The sequence below is a fragment of the Podarcis melisellensis genome (assembly GCF_964234715.1).
Source record: "Podarcis melisellensis genome assembly, chromosome: 2".
Classification (NCBI taxonomy): domain Eukaryota; kingdom Metazoa; phylum Chordata; class Lepidosauria; order Squamata; family Lacertidae; genus Podarcis; species Podarcis melisellensis.
In genome coordinates, this window is record NC_138529.1 from 42939387 (window position 1) to 42965690 (window position 26304).

A 26304-nucleotide genomic window follows, 5' to 3' on the forward strand; every position below is an offset into this window, starting at 1 on the left:
CAAGGGTTTGGGGGTTGGGTGGGGAGGCTAGGGAAGAGAGGGTCTGGGAGATCAGAGCATGTTTATCTTTTACAGATCAAGTCGTGTGTGGTGATTTGAGGGTGGGAGGGGGGGACGTTACTCAGAATTTACAAAAGAAAATGCACTCAGGTGTGGGGAAATTGTGCAGTCCAAGAGCCCCACGCTTCAGCTAACTATGCCTCTGAGAAACGAGACCAGAAGCCACTTTACCTAGGGACGGGTGGGAGCAACAGAAAGGAGTCTGTCAACCTCAGCAAAGACGTTTTGGAAAAGTTTAAGAAACAAAAACCTTTTAAAAAACGTAAAACGAAGCAAAAAGACAAAAAATATTTTTCTGGGCTTCTATTGATGAGTTTTATCATCTCAGTTTACCTGGTTAACTTAAAAAAAAAGTTTTAAAAAAGTTTGTGGCCTGACCTTTTAAGAGGGACACACGCACGCAAACACACACACCCAACACACAAACACACACACACACACACAAACAAAAGGAGTGCTTGCTGGTTATACCAAACCCTAATATTACTGCCTGCAGAGATAAAAAAAAGAAATAATAAAACTAAACAGAAAAAAACAAAAAAGGACAAAAACAATTGATAAAAATGAAGCATTTTCTTCTGACATTTTGGTCCTGCTTGAAAAATAAGAAAAAGAAATGACATCAAAAAATTACTAATTCCTCAGCTTCTTTATTTCTTTTTTCCTACTTTGTTTGAAAAAAAAGTTGAAAAAAAACCTGTGGGATTGGGACTGTGAAATATTGCATGAAACAAAGTAAAAAGACAAATGATGAAAAATTTTAAAAATCCTTTAAAAAAAACAAAAATATTAAAAAAATGAATTTTTAATTGAAATGTGCTTTATTGTTAGTTTCCTCATACTTTGCTCTCTTCCTCCCTCCTTCCCTTTCACCTTTTTCATTTATAATGCTACGTAAAGTAAAATGTACAGCTATGTATGGTTGATGAGAAGCATTGGTTGCTGCTGAGCTGCAAAGAATGAACAACAAATCAGATCATTAAGCAGAAGCTGTTCAACAAGAGACCTTGGATCAAATGTGGGTCTCTTTATAATCTAATCATTCCCAAGTACACCTATATGTCTGTGTTCAACCACAACGGGATCTCTTACCTAGTTCTTCACCCTGACAGACACCTAGTTGGTTGTCTGTATATTTTTATACCATACCTGAGGCCCCTGTAGTCAACATCTGGAGTGATATGCTGAAAGCACCAGAGAATGAAGCCCTTTGTCGTCTTCTCTTCATCACTGACCCAGCTGCTAGACACATCTCAAGGATTGGTGGATGAAATTCGCTATTGAATATATAATGAAAGTGTCATAAGGTCTCCAAACCTATTTCCCCATTATAACACCGTCTATCAATATTAGAGTACAGTAATGTCAGGGCCAAAAATGGATTTGGGTGTGTGTTCAGTTTACATATTTCACTTTCACACATGTGATGGTGAACAATGCATATTTGCCACTATGTGTATATGTGACGGAGTGACCTGGCCAGTCCTGGCTTCCTTGTCTGTACCCATTTGACAGAAAAGATTGCAAACAAATATTTTTCACTTACAAGCAATGCATGTTTACATGTACATTCATACAAGAGTGATTCTCAGGGTCATTTGATACACACATAGAAAAATTCTTATGGACTGTATTTGAGGCTGTTTCAGCAGTTACTCCCCAACTATAAATTGGCAAAAAAACTGATGATCACTAACAACTTCTTTGTAACAGAAGAGAAAGCTACTACACTGAAAGACCAGCTGGTGTACAGCAGCTGTGACTGAAACACTCAAGAATAGCATTACTACTAGAGACAATTGTGGTCACAGGTCTAGCCCTGTATCTGAATTCAGGCAAATCCCATATAAGTGGGCCACATGCAGATCAGCATCTTGGGCCCCTACAGCTTTAATACCCCCAACTCTAGCAACAAAGCTTTTGAAAAAAGAATCACGGGCCCATTGAGCACAATCCGAAGGCAAGATCCCTTGTAGGTAAAACATACACGCTAAAGATTCAACCAGTTCATCTCAAATATAATGCACCACAATGGAACATTTTTATCTATGCCAGAAAAGCCTATCCTATGAAGAAAGAGTTTATTAAAAAAATAATACTGTATAACACTTCCTCAACACTGATGGTCCCTTGAATAATGTCTGCTAGTTCAGCAACGTACAAATGGCGTTTGCGATAAAAATTTGGCTTACCGTTCTGCAATGCAGCAGGGCTTAGTTAACACTGTTTATCAGCACTGTGTAAGGATCTGTCTTGGGACCAACTGTGCCTTCAAAACTAGCTGCATGCTCTCTCCATTGCTTGTAAAAGTGGAAGACTAGAACATGCGAGACTCTTCAGAAGATACTGCTCCTGTGTTGCTCAACGCATGAGCAACTAGTAACTAGTCTCTGCATGAGCAGCATGGCAGCCTGCACCAGTGGGGCTTTCCAAATGCTTCCTCATGATCTGGAGCCCCAATCACAGATTGCAGAATGGTGCTTGTGTTGTTTGTGTGTGAAGATTGGGAGTAGGACTATTCAGCATGCCCCTGCTCCTGTGTTGTCCGGGTTTCAGGACTTGGAGAGCTCATGGGCAAGACCTCTTCCATGGTCCCCACTCCCATAGTGAACATAGTGCTGCTCTTCTTTCTTGGCATTGCTGCCACCTCCTTGCTTGCCAGGTCAAAAGCCAGCAAGTTAGCAAGCAATCTGTTGTTTTGCCTCACTACTGCTCTCATCTGGGTGAGAATGAGAAGTGGGCAAATAAGCAGGCTGCAGTACTGAATAGGAGAAGAGGTGCAGGAGCCTGGCTGGGGTGTGGGCCCTTGGCAGATACTTGACCATGCTGACCACAGACACCAGTGTTAAGCAAAATGTGGGTGGTGGTATCTTCTGAATTAAGTTAGAATGGCAGGAAGAACTAATGTGAGTATTCTCTGGGGACGGCACATTATTCTGCAGAAATTGACCTAAGGACTAGAAGGGAATTTTGCTACACCACCCAACTTCCTCATGTTCAGGTTCTATAATGAAGTCTCCAAGGAGCTGTCAACCAGAGTGTTAAATTTAAAACAGCAAGATGTATCACTAAGGTATGGCATCTCTCTCACACACATTCACTTATTTCTGTTAAGAATGTGAATAAAATGTTTATCGTTCCTTGATTTAAAATATAGGGATGCTGGCCAGATTAATTTGCTTCAAGGACCAAATCTGGTATGCAGGGGACCAAGTGGCAATCCCTGGATTCGAGCAGTGCTTTAAGATGCTGCCAGTTTGGCACCTGTAGGTGTGTTAATATGGGAGCAAGGAGAGATGGCCGTGGGCTCCTGATGTTCATGGAAGAAGCCAGTAACATCCCAAATAATGGCCACTAGTGGGGCTGCCTTTGACATACGCTGGAACTAACAAAGCCCCACTTAGAGTTGGCAATAAGGGTAGTGTGTCTACATTTCCTTTTATAGCACTTGCATACCTTTAATTTGAAATGTTTTACATGAAGGTAATAAGCCTTCATGGTGGCAGGTGGCGAAGGTAATAAGCCTTCATGACGCAGGTGGCGCTGTGGGTTAAAGCCTCAGCGCCTAGGACTTGCTGATCGAAAGGTCGGCAGTTCGAATCCCTGCGGCGGGGTGCGCTCCCGCTGCTCAGGTCCCAGCGCCTGCCAACCTAGCAGTTCGAAAGCACGTCAAAGTGCAAGTAGATAAATAGGGACCGCTTACCAGCGGGAAGGTAAACGGCGTTTCCGTGTGCGGCTCTGGCTCGCCAGAGCAGCGATGTCACACTGGCCACGTGACCCGGAAGTGTCTCCGGACAGCGCTGGCCCCTGGCCTCTTAAGTGAGATGGGCGCACAACCCCAGAGTCTGTCAAGACTGGCCCGTACGGGCAGGGGTACCTTTACCTTTACCTAATAAGCCCCACTGCCTGTATGATGGCTGCAGAAATCTTAACTTGCTTTACAAGGCCTTAATTGACCATACTTCAGCACTAATGGTTTGCCTAAAGCTGGAGTGAAGCCATAAACTATGGCAACTGTGTAGCAACTACACACATTGTTCACTGCATATCCACCTCATCAGTCACCCCATTACTATTCAAGCACCTGGGGAAACTGTTCAGTCTGGGAGCCTGGACCTATGTTTCTGCATTCACAAGTGCAGTTCTGTCATTGAAAAGGTAAGTTTCAGCATCAGTTGCCACATGGCGAGTCAACAGAAATCACTGCCCTCTCTACCAATGCAGGTTGTGTTTGGCATCTATCTGTCTTGAGAGACAATGGAATGTGCCTCCAGGGGTGAAGTCTGCAGAGACTGGTAACTGCTGCCTCCCGCATTGTTTCTGCTGAATGACCAGCACTGAAGTGACCTCTTTGGTGCAAGCTTGGGCTGTGCGTATGGAGGTCCTGGGCCAGCCAGACAACAAGACCTCAATCTCAGCCTCACTGATGTGGTCTAAAAGAAACCAGAGAAATACATTTGGGATGAGCTTGGCTGCAGGAGTTGCTGAAAGGAGATGTACAAGGCACCATCCAACCATCTTAGGGACTCCACGGATTTGTGTAGGATTTACTCCTTAGCCATTTCTTCTCCCAAAGATGTCCCACAAGGCAGCGGGTATGGATTTTTCCTTGGGGTTTACCCCTGAAGCCTTTATCATGAATGAGTATAGCCACAAGTTATCAGAGGGTTAGGACCAGAGTTTTCCTTCTCCTAGATGCGCTATCTTCACAGGTACATGAGCCCCTCCCCCCTCATTTCCTTCTACAGCATGTGCAGTAACTGCCTTCTGGACTCCTGGACCCGTTGTTGATTTCATCCGCTTGATCTGCCAGAGCCTGTCTTCGCATGCGGGGGAAGTCCCTAACTCACTGAAGGTTTAGCCAGTCAATCAAAGCCATTTCCTGGGATGTGGCTGCTGTCACATGCTGACAGATTCTATGAAGCTACCTAGAAAATAATGGCCAAGCTGGTAGCGGAGACAAAGCTCTGTTACTTGGTAACTCAGCAGAAAAAGATGCTAGCAGTATGGATGTGCAAGTTCACACTTCCAAAGAGCTAAAGTAGTGTGCTGGCTGTCCCCAGAATACTTGTTGTAAGCATCATCAGATGTTTGGATGACAAACAAAAAAGAAACTGTCAGGCCTAGCCAAAAAGACACCTCTTAAATCCTACATCCTACATCCATTATCTACTTAAAACAAGAGAGAGTGACATCTTAGAAGTGGTACAGATGCAAACACTGTGGCTGCAATCCTATGGGAATATATCTCATTAAACTCAGCATGACTTACTTCTGCATAGTCATGCATTGGATTGAGAGGTATGCGCTTGTGACGCTGTAAACAACTTGGATGTAACCTGTATCTTGTTAGACGCACTTAGGTTGCCTGGGAAACTGAGGATACCAAAGTAAAAATATTAAAAATGTTTAACATGAACTTGGGCTTTCCCCCACTTTTTTATGGGAAGGACGATTTGAGTCTTTTAACATCTAGCAGCAAAAACCCATCCCAAAGAATATCCCTATTTCCTCCTGATGAGTGGGAAAGCAATTTATCATTCCCTTCCCATATAATCCACAAAAGAGCCTTCCAACCACATTCCATTTCCCCCCAAAACCCCACTATACCAAGAGACTGAATAACAACACTGGACTACACTGAAGGTTTGTCATACACTACTGTCTCACAACAACAGCACACACCCAGCAAGAAGCCCCCTTCTAATTTTTGGAATAGCCAGGCCCCCTAAGGTCATTAAGGGACCAAAGGGGACGACTCTGTGCCAGAGGACAAATGGGTTGGCCTCTCTCTCTTGGCAATGATGAGACCTAGAGGAAAAGCAGCAAGCTTTGCAGTTTTACGTTTCCTGCTTCCTGCACTCGACAAAACAGGCGCTCAATTAATAGTCACCGCCCACTCTTCCCAGCCAGCCAATTGCAAGGGCTCCGTCAGCCTCGCGCAAAGTTAATTGAATGAGTTTCAAGGCTGGGCCGCCCACCAATCGCTTTCGTTCCCCCCACCCACCCACGGAAGGCGTGGCTTGCCCGGAACCCTGCTCTAGTTGTCATGTGAGTGGCTGGTCACATGACCGCCTCTCTGGCAACTGCTGCAGGAGCTTCAGCTATGGGGCTCCGCTCGGGTTTGGGGTTCTTGATGGGGGCAGCGCTGGTGGCGGCAGCTGCGGCGACATGCGGCTACCAGGTAAGGCGGTCTACGTCTGCACGGGTGTTATGGGGAAAGCTAGGGTGTCCCACTAAATTCTGGATTCTGGCGCCAGAGAATGGAGAAGGTTGTGCGGAAGGTTGAGAGGCGCGGCGGTCTAGGAGGTGCCTATATGGAGAGAGTGGGATTCGTGAGGTCTAAATGAAAAGGGAGGTCGTGCGGTGTGAGGAAACGGAGAGGATCCCCCGTTTAGGCTGCTCAAGAAAAAGATCGTGAAGAATCACTAATTAATTTTATATGGTATTCTGCAGGAGTGCAGCAGTAGGGATTTATTTAAACCCAGGGTCCTTTTTGTAATCCATTGGGCAGGAAAACTTAGCAAAATTAGCAAGGTGACCTGCTATGAATACGGCTAGGCCATTACTTAACTGAAAAGAGGAAGCCTGGAGGATTCTGTAAAGAAAACCCTTCGAGAAAGGAAGCACACTGATGGGGGACTCAAGACTATGCGTATAGCTTTGTCATTCTTCTTAATTCGTCTGAAATAACTGTTAACTACTGTATAACTATTTAGATCCTACAGCTGCACTCCCTATAAGGATGAGCTGAAAGGAGCAAGAGAGTGCCACTCTGTAAATTAGGCACGAGTGGATGGTAAGAGATAGTTGCTGAGGACAGAATACTCTAAAGGAGGAACCTGAGAAAGGGGGTGGGTTGTAGTCACGAGAAAATTGTCAGATGGAAATGGGGGTGGGAGGTGTGGCCAAATTGGGAAGATTCAGCTACAGAAGAGACTGTTTTGCATCTGGGACTGCCCACACAGTTCAGGTTTTAGTTTTGGTGCAGGGCTGAAGACTAAGAACACAAGATTTGCCCCACTTAGACCACACCAAGGTCTATCTATTCCTGATATTAACCACCTATATACTTTTGATGGTCATTCCTGAATACCCAGTATTCTGATGCATCTGAGCATAATTTTATTGAGCTAATTTAGGTGTAGCTGACATTGTGCTTTGCAGATGCTGTTGGGCTACAGTTCCCACCATCACTGACCATTGGTCATGCTGACTGGCACTGATGGAAGTTGGGAGTTCAGCACCTTCTAGAGGACACCATGTTTGCTGCCCCTTGATTTATTTTAAAGCTATGTAGGCTAGTGGCCACAATCATATTCAGTGTTGGTTAATTCCGTAGACAGTGTGACTGAGAACCACCTTCAGCTTTCCACTGCTGTCCCCAAGGTTGTTTGGATGGAATCTGCTAATCCATTCTGCTTTTCCACAACTGCAAATCTCCCAGAGAGCTGATGATTCTTATTCTGTAAACACTGATGTTTTTGAGATGGGTTGAGAGCGTGGGCGGATTAGGGATTCAAGGCTGAGCGCTCTGGAAAGCTGATTCAGTGTTTGTTATTTCCCAATTAGCTATGTCCTTCATGTTTGATTTGCTACCTGACTTCCCTATCTACTTAATGTTGTTCCCTGAGCAACTCTCAGTCTGAATACTGAGCAAACTTAAGTCAAGGTAAAATTCCTGTCCCTCAGGTTCTGGGAAATGGCTTCACCGAAGGTCAAATACTTATCTTTGCACTCCTGATTCTCTTCTGTTAGTAAATTCTGTGCCTATGCACATCTCCACACTGGCAGCACAAATGGTCAGCTTCACATAGGCAAGGCACAATAAACTGAGATCAAATGCCAGGGTCAGATTGCTTACGGGGAGCAAGGTCTACTCTTGGAGTAATGAAATCCAGGCAACCTGTGAGACCTATAACACCTGAAAGCGGTAAACTGTTTCTGTTTGCCAGTGCAGCACAGCAGAAACATTCTAACTGTTAATCTGAATGTCCTCACTTTGTGGTATCTACCCTTGCTTTGAGCAGTATCTTTTGGCCCTCCAACCAGAGCTTCGCATTTTACATGGAAGAGAGTTGTGTTAGTGCAAAGATTAGTGCTAGTGCAATGGAGTTTCCCCAGATCTGCTCTGGAGAGTGGGAGAAACTGGGGCAGATTTATGGAGCATGCAAGGCGAATGGAGCATTCCACCACACAGGGAAAAATCTTAGCTCTGACAGAACATTATACTTAGCTCTACACTGGGTACAACCCTAAACATTTTAGGCATCAGGGTTGTCTCATCTCAAGCTTTCAATAGATAATATATATTTATTCTGCCTTTAATTTTCATGAATAACCTTTGATTTCTGCTGTGTTACTTTTAAGTGCTTCTATTGTGTTTTTTGCGAAGTGTTTCTCTTTTTTTATTGTATATTTTATTGTTAGCTGCCTTCAAGCCTTGTGCTAAAATGTGAGTTAGATTTTTTTTTAATAAATAAAATCAGTGCTGGAACATTGTAGACCTCATTATCTGCTGTTCTGAAATCTTCTGAATTGTGCTTCTCTACAAGCAGCAAGGAATTCTGGATCCCAGCTATTGTAAGCAAAGGGTTTATATTTCAGTAGAAAAATTACTGTACCACTGATACTGTATGCAAAATGTTTAGTTACCAATAGTATTAGCCAGTAGCGCTTCCCTATCTTGTAGCTAGCAGGAATTGTTTCTGCCTCCTTCACAGTTATACTGAGTTATACTACCTGTTTAGATGACTGTGGCTTTCCTTGGCAGATTTTGAGATGTTTCCTTGTGTATATATTGTCTCTCCTGGCTCAGAAATGCGCTCTATCTATCTATCTATCTATCTATCTATCTATCTATCTCTCCCCTTTTAGTCCTGCCCAGTGACAAAGCCCGACATGCTCAATGTTCACCTTATCCCCCACACACATGATGATGTGGGCTGGCTGAAGACTGTGGATCAGTATTTCTTTGGAGGTGAGTTGAAACTGTGAAGTAAGCTTGTAAGCGGTCTCACAGCAAGGCCTGGCAAAAGGCTGTAAGTTTCTAGGATCTGTACTTTAGGTTAAGCAAGAGCCCTTCTCTGAGTTTAGTGTTGAGTCTATGAAATGTGGCTCTAGGCATAGTAGACCAGTGTGGACATGTTTGGATTACTTTCCCTCCTTGAAACGGGGGATCAGTCCACAGGGCTGGGCTGCCTCGCCTTTTGACTGACTGGACCGTGTTGGGGGAATGATGTCCTAATGGAGCAAAACCTTGTGCCTCATTTCCAACAGACAATTGCAACAATCCTTAATGTTTATATATGCCGTAAAAGGCAGTTTAGATATATTTTCACAAGGTGTGAAAAATGCATTCAGAACTTGTTTAAAGCTCAGTAACCTTTGCAACAGTTCTCTAAGGTGCACACATATTATTCACTCCATGTTAGAAATGAGGGTTGAGGTAAAGAGATACAGTGGTACCTCAGTTTACTAACTTAATCCGTTCCGGAAGTCTGTTCTTAAAATGAAACTGTTCTTAAACTGAGGTGCGCTTTCCCTAATGAAGCCTCCCTCCGCCGGTGCCCTTCCACTTTTTGGATTCCGTTCTTAGACCGAGGTAAAGTTTGCAAACCAGGACACTACTTTCGGTTTTGTGGAGTTCGTAAACCGAATAGTTCATCAACAGGGCTGTTCTTAAACCAAGGTACCACTGTAGTACTTTCTCTTAACCATAGTTCATAGCTGAGGTAAATTTTTAAATCGGGGGCTTCTTGGCCTACATGTCATGCACTTCATTTTGTGTTAGACCTGCTGGCTCTGAGCGGTAAATTGCTGTTCAAGTATGGAATTGTCCAGCTTCTCTTTTGAACAAGATGTCCATATGTTGTTTCCCACTGCCTCTGAGAAGAACCCACTGGGAGATAAGGCTTAGTGCTTTCTACGTCAACATCCTGTTCTGAAAGCTGCAGGTTGGTGGGTGGATTTTGCATGTTTCCTTTCAAGGCCAGAACAGTGCCACAATTGCAGATATTAGTTGTGACAGCTGTTTGACTGAGGAATGACAGGATATTTGTATGGTGCCACATAATGTGAAGATCTCTGCAGGGACGTACGGTACATAAATAAAATAAACAAACACAACCATTAAATGGGGGGTTACATAAATGTGACAAAAAATAACATACCACAAACATAAAATTAAAACGAACAAAACAGAGGCCTGGATTATCTCCTAATTTATTTAAATATGAGATTCTGCCCTTGGTTGTCTTCTTCGGGGGGGACGGGACTTTCTCCCATCTAGCCAGTGCCTGGAGACTTTTTGGTCCAGGCGTGAGCTATCCGATTCCTCCTCACCTTCTCCCCATCCCATGTCCGTTGCCTTGCAGTCCGTAACGACATTCAGCATGCTGGGGTGCAATACATCTTGGACTCCGTCATCCCGCAGCTACTGGCTGACCCCAGCAAGCGTTTCATCTACGTGGAAGTGGTCTTCTTTGCCCGCTGGTGGGGACTGCAGACTGAAGCCATGCGCCAGGCCGTGCGGCAGCTTGTTGCGGAAGGTAAGTGTGATGGGCAGAGTGGGGCCCCTGTCTCCGTTTCCCACCTGGCTTCTCTGTGCGCATAAGGAAGACGGGGAGCTCTTTGCCTCTGAGGGTGGGGGAGCTTTCCTGAGGGAGAGTGGCAAGCAGGGAGCCAACTAGTTACCGTTTTATTTGTTCCATTTGTGAAACGCCTCAGAGAGGTTAACAAGAAAAAAAATACATAAATGTATGGGTTGCCAAGGCAGCAGAGCAGCTCAAAAGTCTTGCTGCAACTGAGGAAATGAAGTGAGTGGCACTGCTTTCACTTGGCATAACCCAGAGAGCGCGCTCTCTCTGCCCCACATCTGTGCAAAAGCATGCAGATACGGCTTCTCCTGCTTTGCTGTTCCTCTCACTCCCTCTCCCATCTGCTGTGGGGCGAAAGCAGTGCCCTGCTTTCTCCAGTAGGCCGAGGTGGGAGGGAGCAGGGTAGCAAAAGCCACGAGAGGGGAGCCTCCTTTGCTTATTGGGGGCAATAAAGAGGCAAGAGGATATTCTGGGCAGTGACTGGGCAACCTGGCCTGTTGGACTACAATTCCCATCATGCCTGGCCATTGACTAAGCTGCCTGGAGTGATGGGAGTTGTAGTCTGGGACCCAGGTTGTAAGAACACTACCCAGAGGCTGTTTGTGGCAGAGGCTGCCAGTTGCTTTTTCACACCTGCTGGGGCTGGCTGTCACATCTCTGCTTACCTCCCTAAACACCTCTTGCTCTTCTTCAGAGCAACAGTGGAAGGCAGCACAAGTCTTGTCCTGATGGCCTCTCTCTTTTCCCCCCCTCCCCTCCTTGGTAGGGCGCCTGGAATTTGTGAATGGCGGGTGGTGCATGAACGATGAAGCAGCCGTACACTACAACCCAGTCATCGATCAGATGAGCCTCGGCCTCCATTTCCTGAAAGAAACATTTGGCGAATGCGGCCGGCCCCGTGTGGCCTGGCACATTGATCCTTTTGGGCACAGTCGGGAGCAGGCCTCACTGTTTGCGCAGGTCAGCCTCTGTTCCCAGGATATTCCTATTGCACACAACAGCTACAGGACTGTACTCTGTGTCTCCTCTTCCCGTCGCTGAGGGCTCACCCACTCTCTCTTCTCCTTCCCTCAAGATGGGCTATGATGGTTTCTTTGTGGGCCGCATTGACTACCAGGACAAGGCCCAGCGCGAGGCCTTGCGGGAGATGGAGCAGCTGTGGCGTGGAAGCGGCAGCCTGCCTCCCCCTGCTGCTGATCTCTTCACTGGTGAGCAAGGCTGACTTGTCAGACATCTCTTATTCTGATCTGGTGGTCCCCAATGTGGTGCTCATGGGCACCATAGCACCCTAAGACACCACTCTTGGTGCCTGCCAAGCTCCCCTGCCCCTCCCAGGTTTTTTATAACTGGGGCAGGGTTGGTTTGGTGGAAGATTTGTTTGGGTGAGTATAGCCTGGCTGTTTTGGGGGAGTGTAACCTGGTTTTGGGGGGTTTTTTGGCTTTGTATTTTTTTGGGGGTGTGTACAGGTACTTTAAAAGCTGGGGTGAGGAGGTATTAGTATGAATACCCTCTGTGAATTGGGTATTTTGTGGGGCTGACAGCAGTTTCATAGATTTCCAAAATATGCCATGAGCCCCAGAAGAGTTGGGGGTCCCTGCCCTGGCCAACCCACCAACAAAGCAGCTTAGTGCCTCCTGGGCAGCAAAGTTGTTTCCCCAAGCAATGCAAATGTAAGACTAATCAAATAACCATAGAGAACAGAGTCTTCTTGAGGATCCTCTAATCCAGCCTCTCTCAGTAATTTCGGTCTTGACTATGTCTCAACAATTGGTGCCATGTCTCTCTGTTTCTGTATTAACTGTCTCTTTTCACACTTAGATATTCCCAATTCCAGTTCCTCAGTAAAGTGCATTTATCCCAGTACCTCTTGGTAATGCTCCCCTTGTTCTATTCAGTCCTCTCTCTCTCTCTCTCTCTCTCTCTCTCTCTCTCTCTCGGTGGTTTTTCCCCATGATGGCTCTCGGCTTCCTCTTTTGTTGAATGTGGCCTTGTAGCATTCACCCTCCCTTTCTCATTTACCAAGAACATTCTGGTCAGAAAGCTCCCATTTCTCCCAACTCTCTCTTGGCAGGTGTCCTGCCAAACGGCTACAACCCTCCCATGTCTCTTTGCTGGGATCAGATCTGCTCGGACAACCCCATTGTCGACGACGACAGCGATGAGAACAACGTGGAGAGTATCGTGGCATATTTCCTGGGGACGGCGGCAGCTCAGGTTAGAGCAAAGGGGACCAAGGGTTTGCAGTTCTGTCCTCAGTCAGGGTAGGGAGAAGGGAATTAGTTTGCTAACAGCAAAGATCTAAGACAACAGGAGGCAACCACAGGACTGACTTGACCCATTAAGCCTTCCCAAGTAGCCTGCCGGCCCCTGGCTTAATTTTATGGCAGTGCCACCATGAGGGTTGGGAGGAGGAAGGGTTGGGAAGTGCACAAAGTGAGGATGGTGTAACTATTGCACATATAATACAGGGAAAATATGGTTCATAGGCTTTACTTACTGAACTTCACTCTAAACAACTTTTAAAAATGAAATTACATTCAGATAGTTGCATATTCCTTATTCTGGTCCTAGCCCTAAAGCTTGATCTAAAATCGAAGCTCCTTCTCTTCTCCTTTGCAGCCTGCATTAGCCTTGGACTATCTGCTGGAGACAAGAGATTCACACATCCGTTCTCTTCAGTATCTAAGAACAAAGAGGGCACCCCATCCAAGATGGATGCCTACAGATTAGCATATGCCATAGACCTGTAATACAACCCTTTTCTTATGACTGACTGTGAGCTAAACATCTTGTGACTGAGCTACAAAGATACAGCCCCACTTAATGATTAACCTGTTAGGCAATTCTTCAGCTTCATGGAAATTCCCAGCCATGCTTCACAGTGCAGTACAGGCATATTATCCATTTCCATTTCCATGTAACTTCCATCTCCAGCGCAGTATTGGGTGGGTGGAGAAGTTTAATCCTCCCAGTCTATCACAGTGTCATAAAGGGGATGCAGATATCCCATCCCTCAGCTGAGACACTGTGTGTGTGTGTGTGTGTGTGTGTGTGTGTGTAAGTGTAAAGACAAAGACTGCGGGGGGGTGTTTTGTGTGTGTGTTTTTTAGGGCGGCTCCCATTGCCAACTCTGGTCCCACCTACTCTTTTTAGTCCACTTTTCATAGGCACTTTCGGAGCATTGGCAACAGGGCCTTATGCCCCCTAGGTCAAAAAAGCACTCCTCACCTGACGTAAGGCAACCTGTGGGTCATTTCTGAAGATGGTGTCTCACTAGTGCACAGGATCAGACCATTGATCCATCTAGCTCAGCACTGTCTGCCCTGACAAGCGGTGGCTCTCCAGGATTTCAGAAAACCCTATCTGGATTTCTATCCCTGGCGGGGATTGAACCTGGGACCTTCTGAATGCAAAGCAGATGCTCTTCCACTGAGCCACAGCCTTTCCCCACACTGAGCAGCTGAGAGCTGGAGTAGCATAATGGCACAGAGACTGAAGTCTGTAGTTTGAATCTTGCCTCTTCCATAAGCTCACTAGGTGGCCTTAGTTCAATCCACTCTCTCTCAGCCTCTCCATCTGCAGTGGTGGAGGAATAATAATACTTTCTCTACAGAGTTGTTTTAAGGATTGCAGCAATATAAATGCACACAGTGCTTTGAACTCTTTAAATATATATATATTTATTAAATTTCCACAAATTTCTTATAAAATTCTAATACATAACTTTTTTTTCTTTTATCCGCTTCTCATCCCATTTTTTGTAGGTGTTTTTTTAAATTCTATTCTGTTGCTGTATCTTGTCTTCATTATTTTATATCATAACCACAATACAAAAATCTCTATTTCTGTTGCTCATAGTTCAAATCCCGCTCATGGATTCATCCTGTTACATTTCTTTAAATAGTTTGAAAAAGGCTTCCATCCGTCCATAAAACACAGTCCTTATTAAGTTCTCTTATTTTAGCTGTTGGCTTTGCTGATTCTGCATGGTCTGTTGCTTCGCTTATCCATGGTGCTTTGAGCTCTTGGAAGCGTTACACAAATGCTGCAGCAAGGCTGTTGTGGAGTCAGGAGACAGGCCAACTCTCCACATTCTTTCCTTTAGGCAAAACACTATCGCACCAACCACATTGTCATGACAATGGGATCCGACTTCCAGTACGAGAATGCCCTCCTCTGGTACAAGAACATGGACAAGCTCATCAAGCATGTCAATGCAAAGGTATTCCCGGTTTTTATTTGTGCAGTCATATTCTGTTTTCAAAGGCATACCCAACCCTTGACCTCGGTATAGGACAGCACATTCCGTAATCCAAAGGTAAAGGTAAAAGACCCCTGGACGGTTAAGTCAAGTCAAAGGCGACTATGCGGTTGCGGCGCTCATCTTGCTTTCAGACCGAGGGAGCCGGCGTTTGTCCACAGACAGCTTTCCGGGTCATGTGGCCAGCATGACTAAACCGCTTCTGACGCAATAGAACACCGTGACAGAAACCAGAGTGCACAGAAATGCCATTTACCTTCTTGCCACAGCGGTACCTATTTATCTACTTGACTGGCGTGCTTTCGAACTGCTACGTAGGCAGGAGCTCACCCCATTGTGCGGATTCGAACTGCCAACCTTCTGATCGGCAAGCGCAAGAGTCTCAGTAGTTTAGACCACAGCGCCACCCGCATCCCTATAATCTGAGCAGGAGGCCAGCAGAGCATATGTTTCTCAAGCCAGGCAGTTGCATCTGGCAGTAGCCCCCATGCCTCTGGTGACAAAGGTGGGTCAAGCTTTGGACCTGGTCCTTTTGCCAGGGAACCTGTGGCCTTCCAGGTGTAGTTGGCTTTCAACTCCCATCAGCTCCAGCCAGCATATGGATGGCGGGAGCTAGAAATCCCCATTCCTACCTTAGAAGGAAAGTAGCCTCTACACACAGAGAACAGGTTAAGCATAAATTACAGCGGTAGTCAAACGTCTCATTGACGCAACCTCAGCCTTGTCTAGGCTGAACTTCAGTGAAAAACAGAGAGGGAAAGCCTCTTTCCTCTTTCCGCCAGTCAGCTCTGGAACTGAGAATGAGCCTCTTTCCTCATTCACGTGCCATATTCTGGCAATGCTCACCAGAGAGATATGACTTGAACCGCACTGAAAGAAAGCTAGAGCTGGCATCGTGCCCTGTCTTTGCTGCATAGCCGATACATGCCCTTCCTTTCCTCAGTGAGTGCTTGCCTGTTAATTTCCCTCGCTTCTCTCTTGCAGCAATTGAACGGGAGCCGCGTCAATGTCCTCTACTCCACCCCAAGCTGCTACCTGTGGGAGCTCAATAAGGCCAACATATCATGGTGAGAGGGCTGGGTCTGGCTGGCTGGGCCGCCCGTGTTTGCAGCAGGAGCATTTCCTTAGGGGCTGGGCGCCGCCTCCTCCTCTTCCCCAAGCAGGTGCTTAATTCTACCCCTGCGAGGTGGCTGCTGAATGCTAGCAAGAGAGGGTGGGTTTCAACTGCATGAGGGCTGTCTGTTTGATAGGACACAGCATGTAGCTGCCAGAGGCACAGCCTCCCCCCTCAAAAAAGAGTGTTCTTTTCTATAGATTCTTTGTAGGCCCAAACCTCTTTAGTGCCTGTTTCCTACTGTTGAACTTGGAGGGTTCATCTGGCCGCCACACCTGCATCCCTGCCATCTGCTTCCATCTTTTTTGCGTGTTCTGTTGGGTTAAGGCCTTCCTTCTTGTTCCCCAAGCAGCTTGGTGACTTGAAGGAGTCTCCAGGCTCACCTGGCTGAAGATCTAAAGAGAGCACAAATGCTCACAGAGAGCACAGCTTTCAACAAAAGGGAAGAGGGTCACTGTAGTCCGAAGCAGATTGCTCAGACGGCACAAGCATTTCCGCTTCCCTGATGGAGCCATCTGCTCCCTTCTCCCTCGACATGCTGTTCTGGGGATTCTCCTAACCCCCACCCTCCTCTGAGCCAATTTTCAGGGCTGAGGAGGGTGGGGGAGAAGCCCCATTGAGCTAGTGGAAGTTCTTGCAGGGCTGGAACTCATTACTTGAATCCCACCCATTGATTTTATGTGCAATCTGAATTGCTTAATGAGCTCATTCCATGTCAGTAACCGTCATCGTGTACTTTGGGTACATAGTAAAGTGGGATTATTATTAATATTAATCATCAAAAGCATTTAGTGTTTTACTTGTCTAGGCTTGTAAAGGTTAGCTACTTCCATATTAAAAGATGGAATACAGAGGCTGATAGGCACACAGTCAGTCAGTGAATCCCTGGCAGAAAATGGATTTGGCCTTGGGATGCCTCTCTCCATGTCTTCACATCCTGGGCTGACCACTTGCCGCCTCCTGCTCGCAGGCTCCATTTGAGGTGCAGGGGAGGGTGATATGCCATACACAGGTGTAGATCTTGGCTGAAATGAAATCTGCGTTGGGCAGGACTGTGAAATATGATGACTTCTTCCCATATGCTGACGGTCCTCACCAGTTCTGGACAGGCTACTTCACCAGCCGCCCGGCTTTGAAACGCTATGAGCGGCTCAGCAATAACTTCCTGCAGGTCAGTGCTCAATTGCGCGGGGGGGGGGGTAGAATACAAAAAAAGGAGTATTTTCCTTCCACAAGATATGGAGGGGAAAGGCAAAGAACCAGAACTCCTGGGTCCTGGTCCTGCTGCCATCAGTGACTCCTTAGGCTCAGGACATACCCGACAGGCGAGCATTTCTCATTCCTCTGATGCTGTTTCTTTACTTTTGCAGGTCTGCAACCAGCTCGAAGTGTTGGCTGGCGCGCAAGCAAATGTGGGGCCTTATGGCAATGCCAGCAGTTCTGTGCTGCGTAGGTGAAATCATGAGGGTTTCGGCGGGGTGGCTTCATCCTGATATTACAGTTAAGAGCCAGGAAACAGCAGTAGCTCCCATGGTGGCTATCAGAGGGTCTCAGTCAGGATCTGGTCTAAATTCTGAATTAACTTGGAGAACGTGATGATTATTTGTGATTACCTGGCCTTCAGCCTAAGATCCCAGGGCAGTTTACAACATTAAAGCATAATAGTACAAGTTTAAAGCAATGTACAATGACAAAAATAAGGGGAGTCATAAAAGTATACACTCGCAGGTGTCAAAAGCCTGTGAGCAGTGGTGTCTGTATTGGAGAGCCAGTGAGTTGGGGTGGCCACTGTCTGCACATGTGAGCCAGCCTATCGGGGTCCCATCCCAGTGTCACGTGACACGCTCCTCTTTTTCTTGCAGGTCAGGCCATGGGAGTTGCCCAGCACCATGATGCAGTGACTGGCACAGCAAAGCAGCATGTGACCAATGACTACGCCAAACAGTTGTCTACCGGCTGGGATGCCTGTGAGGTGTGTGCTCTGAACCAAGAAAGCAGCCGCCTGATGTGTCTCACATTCAGATGTATGTGAGCGTAACTGAGTGAAAAGGTGGAGGGCAGCCCTGGCTCCTCAGTCCTCTGCTCTCCCTCCAAGATGTTTGCTGATGCCTTTCCTAGACCTGTATTTATTTATCTGGCTCTTGCTTGTGCGATGTTCTCTTCGCTGCCCTGGACTTCTTTTGGGTGGAAGGGTGTGTACGAATAAATAAATGCATGAAGTTGCTCTGTTTTCAGGACTTTGACCTTCCCTGGAGATCTCCTTGTTATGTTTCCGCACCTTTGCACAGGTGACGAGAGTGGTTAACCTATAGCTACCATTTTCTCTGGCCTTGCAGGTTGTGGTCAGCAATGCCCTCACCAGTATCGTTGGAAGCAAAGAGAACTTCATCTATTGCACCTACCTTAACATCAGTGTCTGCCTGCTGACTGAAGTTGCCTCTACTGTAAGGGACCATCATTTTTGTCTAGTCCCTTATCCCACTGGACACTTGAAATCTGTAACTTCCCTCTTTACCTCCAAGCATCAAGGGTTGTGCCTTGGCATTTGGGGGGACCTTCCAACACTGTCTCAGTCGGCTGGGCTCCTCTTGGCAGTGATTTATTCCTTCCCTAACATGTTGCTCTCTGCCCTTGCAGTTCATGGTGATCGTCTATAACCCTCTGGCCCGCCCTGTGGGATGGAACGTCCGGCTGCCGGTGAATGGAAGCCATTACTCCGTTTTAGATCCTAGTGGCCAGGCTGTTCTGAATGAGGTAGGAAGCAAACAGCCCCTGTTTCCCCTGTAGCTGGGGATGTTTGAGGGGTAGATAGAATTGAAATTGGCACTGTTTTCCTCACTGGGGCTGCCCAGTAATGAAACATTTGGTGGGGTGGCCAACGTCAGCCAAAGCTCTTGCCAACTTCTCAATCCTCCCCCTGCTGCAAAAATGCATCAGTGCTTGTCCACTATCTTAGTGCTTCTCTACTCAATGACCATGAAACTGATGTCCCATGTTGTATGGATTATCACAACACCAAACTCCCCTGAGTTCTTCAAGAGAAGAGTATCCCTTCCAGGTGCTCTGCTGTGTAGAATGAAGAACTGTGCAAACTTCCTTTCCAGGTCATTCCCGTATCAAATTTCACCCGTGCTGTTCGGCATGATCGGGGCGATGCTGTCAATGAGTTGGTGTTCCAGGCATCTGCCCCACCGCTGGGCTACACCACTTACTCGGTCTCTAGGCTGCCCGGCAAGGAGCCAGCGCGATCCAGACTGCTGAAGAGGTTGCCCCACCAACCTGGAGCAGACCAACTTTCTTGGTCAATCCAGAATGAGGTATTCACCAATCTCACCCTGGTTTGGTCTACCTGGCCTGGTCTTGCATGCTCTTTTCCCATGAGGCACAAGCCTTTCTTAGAAAACTTGCAAAGGGCAATTTCTTTTTCTCAAGGAACATTATATTATAACTTTGAGCAACAGAGAAAGCAGAGATTCCCACACCTGATTCCTACCAACAGTAAGTGGTATTCAGCTAAGAGTTGGCCCATTGTAATTCATGGATGTGACTAAGTTAGGTTAATTAACTTCAGTGGGTCGGTCTATCCTGAGCAAACCTTGGTTGAATACTACCCAATATCTGGATTTTCAGTTCTCCATTCCCAAATGTCCATTTTGGTGTAAACTTTAGACTATTCTTTACAAAAGTGTTACCAGACCCCTGAAATCAGGGACAAACTATGAGTTCAATCTGTAGAAAGAAGTATAACCCAAATCTATGAACTAAGACCAGTTCAGGAACAAAACAAGCTTTCTTGAGAAGTCATCTTCCTTGGAGACATTCGAGAAAAGCACTGAAAAGAAATCCATCAGAGGCTGCTCCCTTGTTTATGACGTGGGTAGAATGAGATGACCACATGATACACTTTTTCCTACTTTAAAACTTTTTTAGGGATCTGTTTCTTGAAAGCAGACTTCCCTGGAATGACATCTTTTCATGCACATCCAGACTAAGAATCTTTTCCAGATTGCATCTCCTATGTCAATTTTTTCCCTTTTCTCGTTCCCTCCCCCTCCTCCTCCTCCTCTCCCAGCATCTACGAGTTCTGGTTGACCCCAAAACAGGACTCCTGAAGGAGATCCAGAACCTGGATAAGAACATCTCCTTGCCAGTGTCTCAGAACTTTTTCTGGTGAGTTGTCTTCTGCTTCGAAAGGGAGCAGCTTTGGGAAGCAGTGTGGAAGGGAGCTCTCTACCTGGACTTCCTGGCTGCGAGCGGGACTCTTGCCCCTGTGGAAGGTGGATATTAAAGATGGGCTGGCTGTCTTTATACTTTCCTGCTTGAAAATTTTCAGTAGTTGGTGGGGAACTTGTTATAGCTGCATCACCAGTTCTGTCCATTGGCTGACTTCTTCAGGTACAATGCCAGCGCTGGGAATGAAGAGAATTCCCAGGCCTCTGGGGCCTACATCTTCCGCCCAGACACCTCTCAGACCTTCCCCATTGCCAAGGGAGCCCAGGTGCACCATGTGAAGGTAGGAAAAACCAGCAGAAGACGGAACAAATACTGGCTGAGGGATGATCATAAGCCTAGAAGGGCTGCTAGCCTGTCCAGGGAACTGACCCAGTCACCAAGGGCCTGAAGAGCTTTGGATAGAAAGATGGTGGCTACATCCAAGCTGGCTCTCTTAAGTGGTCTGTACCCTAATAAATCCCACGTTCATTAACAGTGAATCCCACAACCAGAGCATGCTGAATGTCTTGTATGGCTTTGCTGGGCATTTCTGCATAGTTTGGGCTGCAGAAACAGTGTTGCCTTGCCACTGAATGCTCAGTGTTTCACTGTGGCCTAAAGAGACAGAAGAGAATTGAAGTTGCAGAGTGGAGCATAGGAGATGAGAAAGTTATGGCGGTATAGGAGAGAATGAGGAAGAGATTGGAAGCTGTCACAGCTCCCAGCCCCGTTTTCATGGATGTTTTGTCATGTATGTTGCTTTTGAGTCTTCATGTTTTACCATCCACAACCAGAATTTTTTTGTGTAATTATTCTGCACAAATACTGGTTCCATTTTAATTTCTGTGGTGGCCAAACTGCAGTTACTAGGGCTTGGTAGGTAGTGAAAACAGGCTTTGTTCCTCCTTGGATTTCTGCTGGTGGCTCTTGAGTGATTGGGGAAGGCGGATTCTGCTGCCAGACCCCAAGAGCAGAAGCATCTAATATGTACAGCAGGAGTGGCTAACCATTTCCAGGCCAAGGGCCACATTGACCCTTGGACAGCCCACCAGGGGCCAAAGTGGGGAAGGCAAGATCTGCTGTTCTCAAGGCTGATACCCAGAAGACTTTTCCCATCAGCTAGTCTACATTATTTAAAATAAGTTTATTATTGCCAGGGTTTTGTGCGGGGAAGGGGGAGGCTGCATGTTAGCCTCCTGGCTTATAGTTCTTGCCTATGCAATTTCAAGCTTAAAGTTTCTCATTCATGTGAGACAATAGAGTGCCCTGGACTACTTTGGCTACCACTTTTGTATGCCCAAAAGCCAACTTCTGAAATTCCCTCCCTCCTTCCTGCCCCCTTGTGCGCACACAGTTTCCTCAACCCCATCCGTGCCACTTTTTATCAATAGAAGGGGCTGCATATCGATGCCAGGCAAATTAAAAAGAAAACCTGCATGTGTCTCTTATCTGGCAGACCCAAGTGGTGGAGGAGCTGTACCAGAACTTCTCTGCCTGGTGCTCCCAGGTGGTGCGACTCTACGCCGGGCAGCCCTACGTTGAGCTGGAATGGACGGTGGGGCCCATCCCTATCCAGTGAGTGTTAGGAAGCTGGGGGCGGGGGTGGGGCCTTCCCCTTGTCTTCAGAGTACATCTCTGACCACCGGGTTGTTCCACAGTGACGGTCTTGGCAAGGAGATCATCAGCCGCTTCGAGACAGACCTGCAGACTGCTGGCCGCTTCTACACAGACTCCAACGGGCGTGAGATCCTAGAGAGAAGGTACTGGCGGGAGCAGCAGGCAAAGTGAAGCCTTTGTGTCTTGGGACTGTCCCTCCATAGCCTGGACAGGAGCAGAAGATGCTAAGAGCAAAGCTGTTCTTTCTCCATCTTGACTCTTCCTCTCCCCCATCTCCCAACAGATGTGTAATGGGGAGGGTAATACTGGATTATTGTAAGAAATTCTAAGACAATAGACATGCACTTAGGAAGAAGTGTCTTAATGTAGTTGCTGCTGCCAGCACCTTGGGGTCCATTTTGCTCTGCCTCTACCCTTCCATGTTTTGTTTTTCCCTCCTCATTCACAATATCTGGCTGGGTGCGTCTGGGTTCCTAACTGGCTGAGGAAAGGCAAGAGGTTGATATTCCCCTTTCTCTTCTCTTTCTGCTCACCCTGGTGCAGGCGCAACTACAGGGCCACATGGAACCTGAGCCAGACAGAGCCTGTGGCTGGCAACTACTACCCTGTCAACAGCCGTATCTACATCAAGGTAATGGCACCCCTTGCGCACTGTGACGGCCCACCTGCAGGTCTACCAAACCGCACAGTGTAATTGTGGGAAATGTAGGGACAGGTGCTCCTCTGTTTCCAGTGAAGGTTTGGGGCAAAGGTGGAGGGAGGGGGCTGTGGGTTGTGTTCAAGTGTGTTGGGAAGGGGGGCTGAGAGAAAGGGCACACTTGCCCTGCCCTCCTGTAGCACCTAGTGAGCAGTGTGGCAGGAGGCTTTCTTAGTGTACACACACATGCAGCTCTGTCCTCTTGCTTTCTCTTTAATCGCTCCAGGACCAGAAGGTGCAGCTGACTGTGCTGACGGACCGCTCGCAGGGAGGCAGCAGTGTCTTTGACGGCTCTCTTGAGCTCATGGTGAGCGCAGCAGGACTTCCAAGTAGGAAGAAGGGCAAACTGCCTCAGTGTCAGGCTCAGGAAGAGAAGGAACCACGGTCAAGTAGAGAGGCCCTCATAGGCCGGGTGACTGGGGGCAGCCAGAGAAAGCAGAGAGCTACCCAGTCGGGAGTCACTGAGGATGTGCAACTTTCACATTTCCTTCTGGGCAAGCTTTTGAAGTCTCCATGCCAGTGGTGGGCGGGGCCAGAGACCGAAGTGGGTGGAGTAACAAATGTAAATGCTACCTTTGTGCAGTTGGCTTGTTATACCTCTGCATCCTGTATCCAGACAGGAAGGAGGCCTTGTCAGATGCCAGGCAAACACACTCGGGCTGCAAAGCAGGGGCAGGGAGGGATAGGGCCTGAGGTGGGGAGACCTGAGGGTGGGGTGGCCCTACCTTCAGCCCCTGACCCTGATGTTGCCCACCCTGCCTTAAATAATAGCAAGGCCAAAGCTTATACTGGTGACTCCAGTGAAGGAATTGCTGGTTCTTCAGCATCCTAGAGTGGCACGCTCACTTTGTAGCACCAGGCCCTGTCAGCTGCAAGGCAAGCAGACTAGCCGGACCTGCGCTACTTCTCCCAACTTGCATCCCCTCTCCCCCTTTCCTTCTTCGTGGTCTTCAGGTACATCGACGGCTGCTGCATGACGATAGCCGGGGCGTAGGGGAGCCACTGCTGGAACCTGGCGACTTCCACCATGGGCTGGTGGTGCGGGGTCGCCACCTCATCCTCTTGGACACAGCAGAGTCGTCAGCTGAGCAGCACCGCCTGTGGGCTCAGCAGGAGTTCATGGCACCACAGCTGGTGTTGGCCCCTGGCGAGGGGCCTCCATACCAGCCTGGCCAGGACAACGTGAAGGAGGTGAGGGAACGGTTGGGAAAGCAATGTAGTCAGTTGGCTGTGGCTGCCAGTTGCACACACTCAAGGCCTTTGCATGTGCAGCTCTGTGGGCGAGCTCATGCTTGGCATGCAAAATGGTGCCACCTAAAGAGGGCAGAGCTGGGAGTGGTCTCTGCCCCAACCTTTGGAAAGGTGCTCTCATTCAAAGTCAGTGTGTTGATGCTCACCTTTAAAGCCCTAAAAGCCCTAAATGGCCTCGGTCCAGTATAGCTGAAGGAGCGTCTCCACCCCCAGTGTTCTGCCTGGACACTGAGGTCTAGCGCCAAGGGCCTTCTGGTGGTTCCCTCACTGCGAGAAGCCAAGTTACAGGGAACCAGGCAGAGGGCCTTCTCCGTAGTGGCGCCCACCCTGTGGAACGCCCTCCCACCAGATGTCAAAGAGAAGAACAACTACCAGATTTTTAGAAGACTTCTGAAGGCAGCCCTCTTTCGGGAAACTTTTAATGTTTAACAGACTACTATATTTTAATACTTTGTTGGAAGCCACCCAGAGTGGCTGGGGAAACCCAGCCAGATGGGCGGGGTATAAATAATTTATTATTATTATTATGGTACTAGGTTAGATAACCCATGACTCTCCAAACAAGGCAGATTCTCATATTGCTCTACAAGTCTGGGCCCAGAATATCTTGGGCAACACATTTCTTTGTATAAATCACATCCCACCCACTAGTCCACAAAACTTTCTTAGGAAATGATGTGATCCAAAAAGAACAATTCATTGGCAGGTGGGGACACAGATGTTGTATTCTTAGAATGTGTTTATTCTTGAGCCCCTTTTACTGACTTTCACAACGTATTTGTCTCACTTTTTTCTTACTTTATTGCTTTGAAATGGCTGATCAGTAAAGTAAAAGCTGGTGAATCTCAGCTCTGTTCTAATTGGGTAGTGTCATATTACGATGCTTGTCTGATTGACTCTCTCCTTCCCCAATCCCAGTTCTCTGCTCTGCACCAGGCTCTCCCTTCAAATGTCCACTTGCTTACGCTGGCCCAATGGGAGCCTGACTCCGTTCTCATCCGTCTGGAGCACCAGTTTGAAAGGGGGGAGAGCGCCAATGGCTCCATGCCTGCTGTTGTTAACTTGCTGGTAGGTCTCTTTTGTAATATTCTTCACATCCCTTTACAAGAAAGCCTATGAGGCATGCCAGCATTTATTTCTCTTGTCTTGCAAATGAGGGAAGGAAGCTAGCTCACAATGAGTGACTTACTGGAGGCACTCTAGTGAATTTATTGGCTGTTTAAGTAAGGAGTTTAGCACTGAGCTATAACTTCAACTAACAGGATGATATGGAATCTCTTTGAGTTGTCACCATATCCTGTATGGCTTTTATCTCCACACCCTAGAACTTGTTCTCATCTTTCAACATCATCAGTGTGCAAGAGATGAACTTGGCTGCTAACCAGAAGCTGGAAGACGTGAACAGGCTGATCTGGCAGCCAGCTGAAGGTAAATCTTCAACTCTGAATGTTGCTACTGTGACAGACTTGATGGGCCATATCTGTTGCTATAAGAGGAAGATGGCCAGCGGTGACCAAAAATCCCACAAATCACTGGGCAATACCCTCTGCTAGATCCATTGAAACCAAGTTACTTAAGTCAAATCCATAGACTTCAGTGGGTCTACAATGCATGCGACCATGGTGGCTCACTACTCTAAACTACAGTAGCACAGAACCCATCTTCCTCTGAGGTAATCCTTCACACCAACTATAATAATTGGCTATGTCTTTGCTTACAGCACTAAACTGCTTTGATCCTTGTGTCCTAAGCAGCAGAGGTGTTCATAATGACAACGGTTCATACGTGTAAGAATGCTATTGTGAAAAAAACAGCCTTTGGTCAAGCCAGTCCATTCCACCTCTGGAACAGGGTGAATTTGGTACCATCCTGCTCATGTGACTATCAATTATATAGATAAAGGACCCCTGGACAGTTAAGTCCAAAGGCGACTATAGGGTCATGTGGCCAGCATGACTAAACCACTTCTGGTGCAACAGAACACCATGATGGAACCCAGAGCGCACAGAGTGGGTGGTGCTGTGGTCTAAACCACGGCGCCTCTTGGGCTTGCTGATCGGAAGGTCGGCAGTTTGAATCCGTGCAACGGAGTGAGCTCCTGTTGCTCTGTCACAACTTCTGCCAACCTAGCAGTTCAAAAGCACACCAGTGCAAGTAGATAAATAGGTACCACTGTGGTTAGAAGGTAAATGGCATTTCCATGCGCTCTGGCTTCTGTCACAGTGTTCCGTTGCACCAGAAGCGGTTTAGTCATGCTGGCCACATGACCCGGAAAGCTGTCTATGGACAAACGCTGGCTCCCTCGGCCTGAAGTGAGATGAGCACTGCAACACTATTAGTCACCTTTGACTGGACTTAACCATCCAGGGGTCCTTTACCTAATTATATAACTGTCCCCCAAAGCTGCATAAGATCCCAGAATTCCCTGTGTCTCATATAGATAACCATGCATCACTGAAACAGTTTAGACCAAACTTACTGTGCAGTGGTTGC

The 26304-nt window shown here is 47.2% G+C and overlaps 1 protein-coding gene and 1 long non-coding RNA gene across 5 annotated transcripts in view; one reads left to right on the top strand and one right to left on the bottom strand.

Annotated features, from left to right (window-relative positions):
* The window catches only part of CACNA1A (calcium voltage-gated channel subunit alpha1 A), a 269886-nt gene extending 252678 nt beyond the window's left edge, over positions 1 to 17208 (top strand). For all 4 annotated transcript variants that reach the window (XM_081900883.1, XM_081900884.1, XM_081900881.1 and 1 more), the window contains 3 exons: positions 14763 to 14881; positions 15905 to 15987; positions 17085 to 17208. In XM_081900883.1, the coding sequence (XP_081757009.1) occupies positions 14763 to 14881; positions 15905 to 15972 (187 nt within the window). In that variant the 3' untranslated portion in view covers positions 15973 to 15987; positions 17085 to 17208. The remainder of the gene's footprint in view (positions 1 to 14762; positions 14882 to 15904; positions 15988 to 17084) is intronic.
* On the bottom strand, positions 12 to 4524 carry LOC309363980. The gene is made up of 3 exons (XR_014165688.1): positions 3959 to 4524; positions 2253 to 3552; positions 12 to 1337 (listed from the first exon to the last, which is right to left on the bottom strand). It is a non-coding gene; the product is annotated as an uncharacterized lncRNA (long non-coding RNA).
* Positions 17209 to 26304: the final 9096 nt, after the last annotated feature.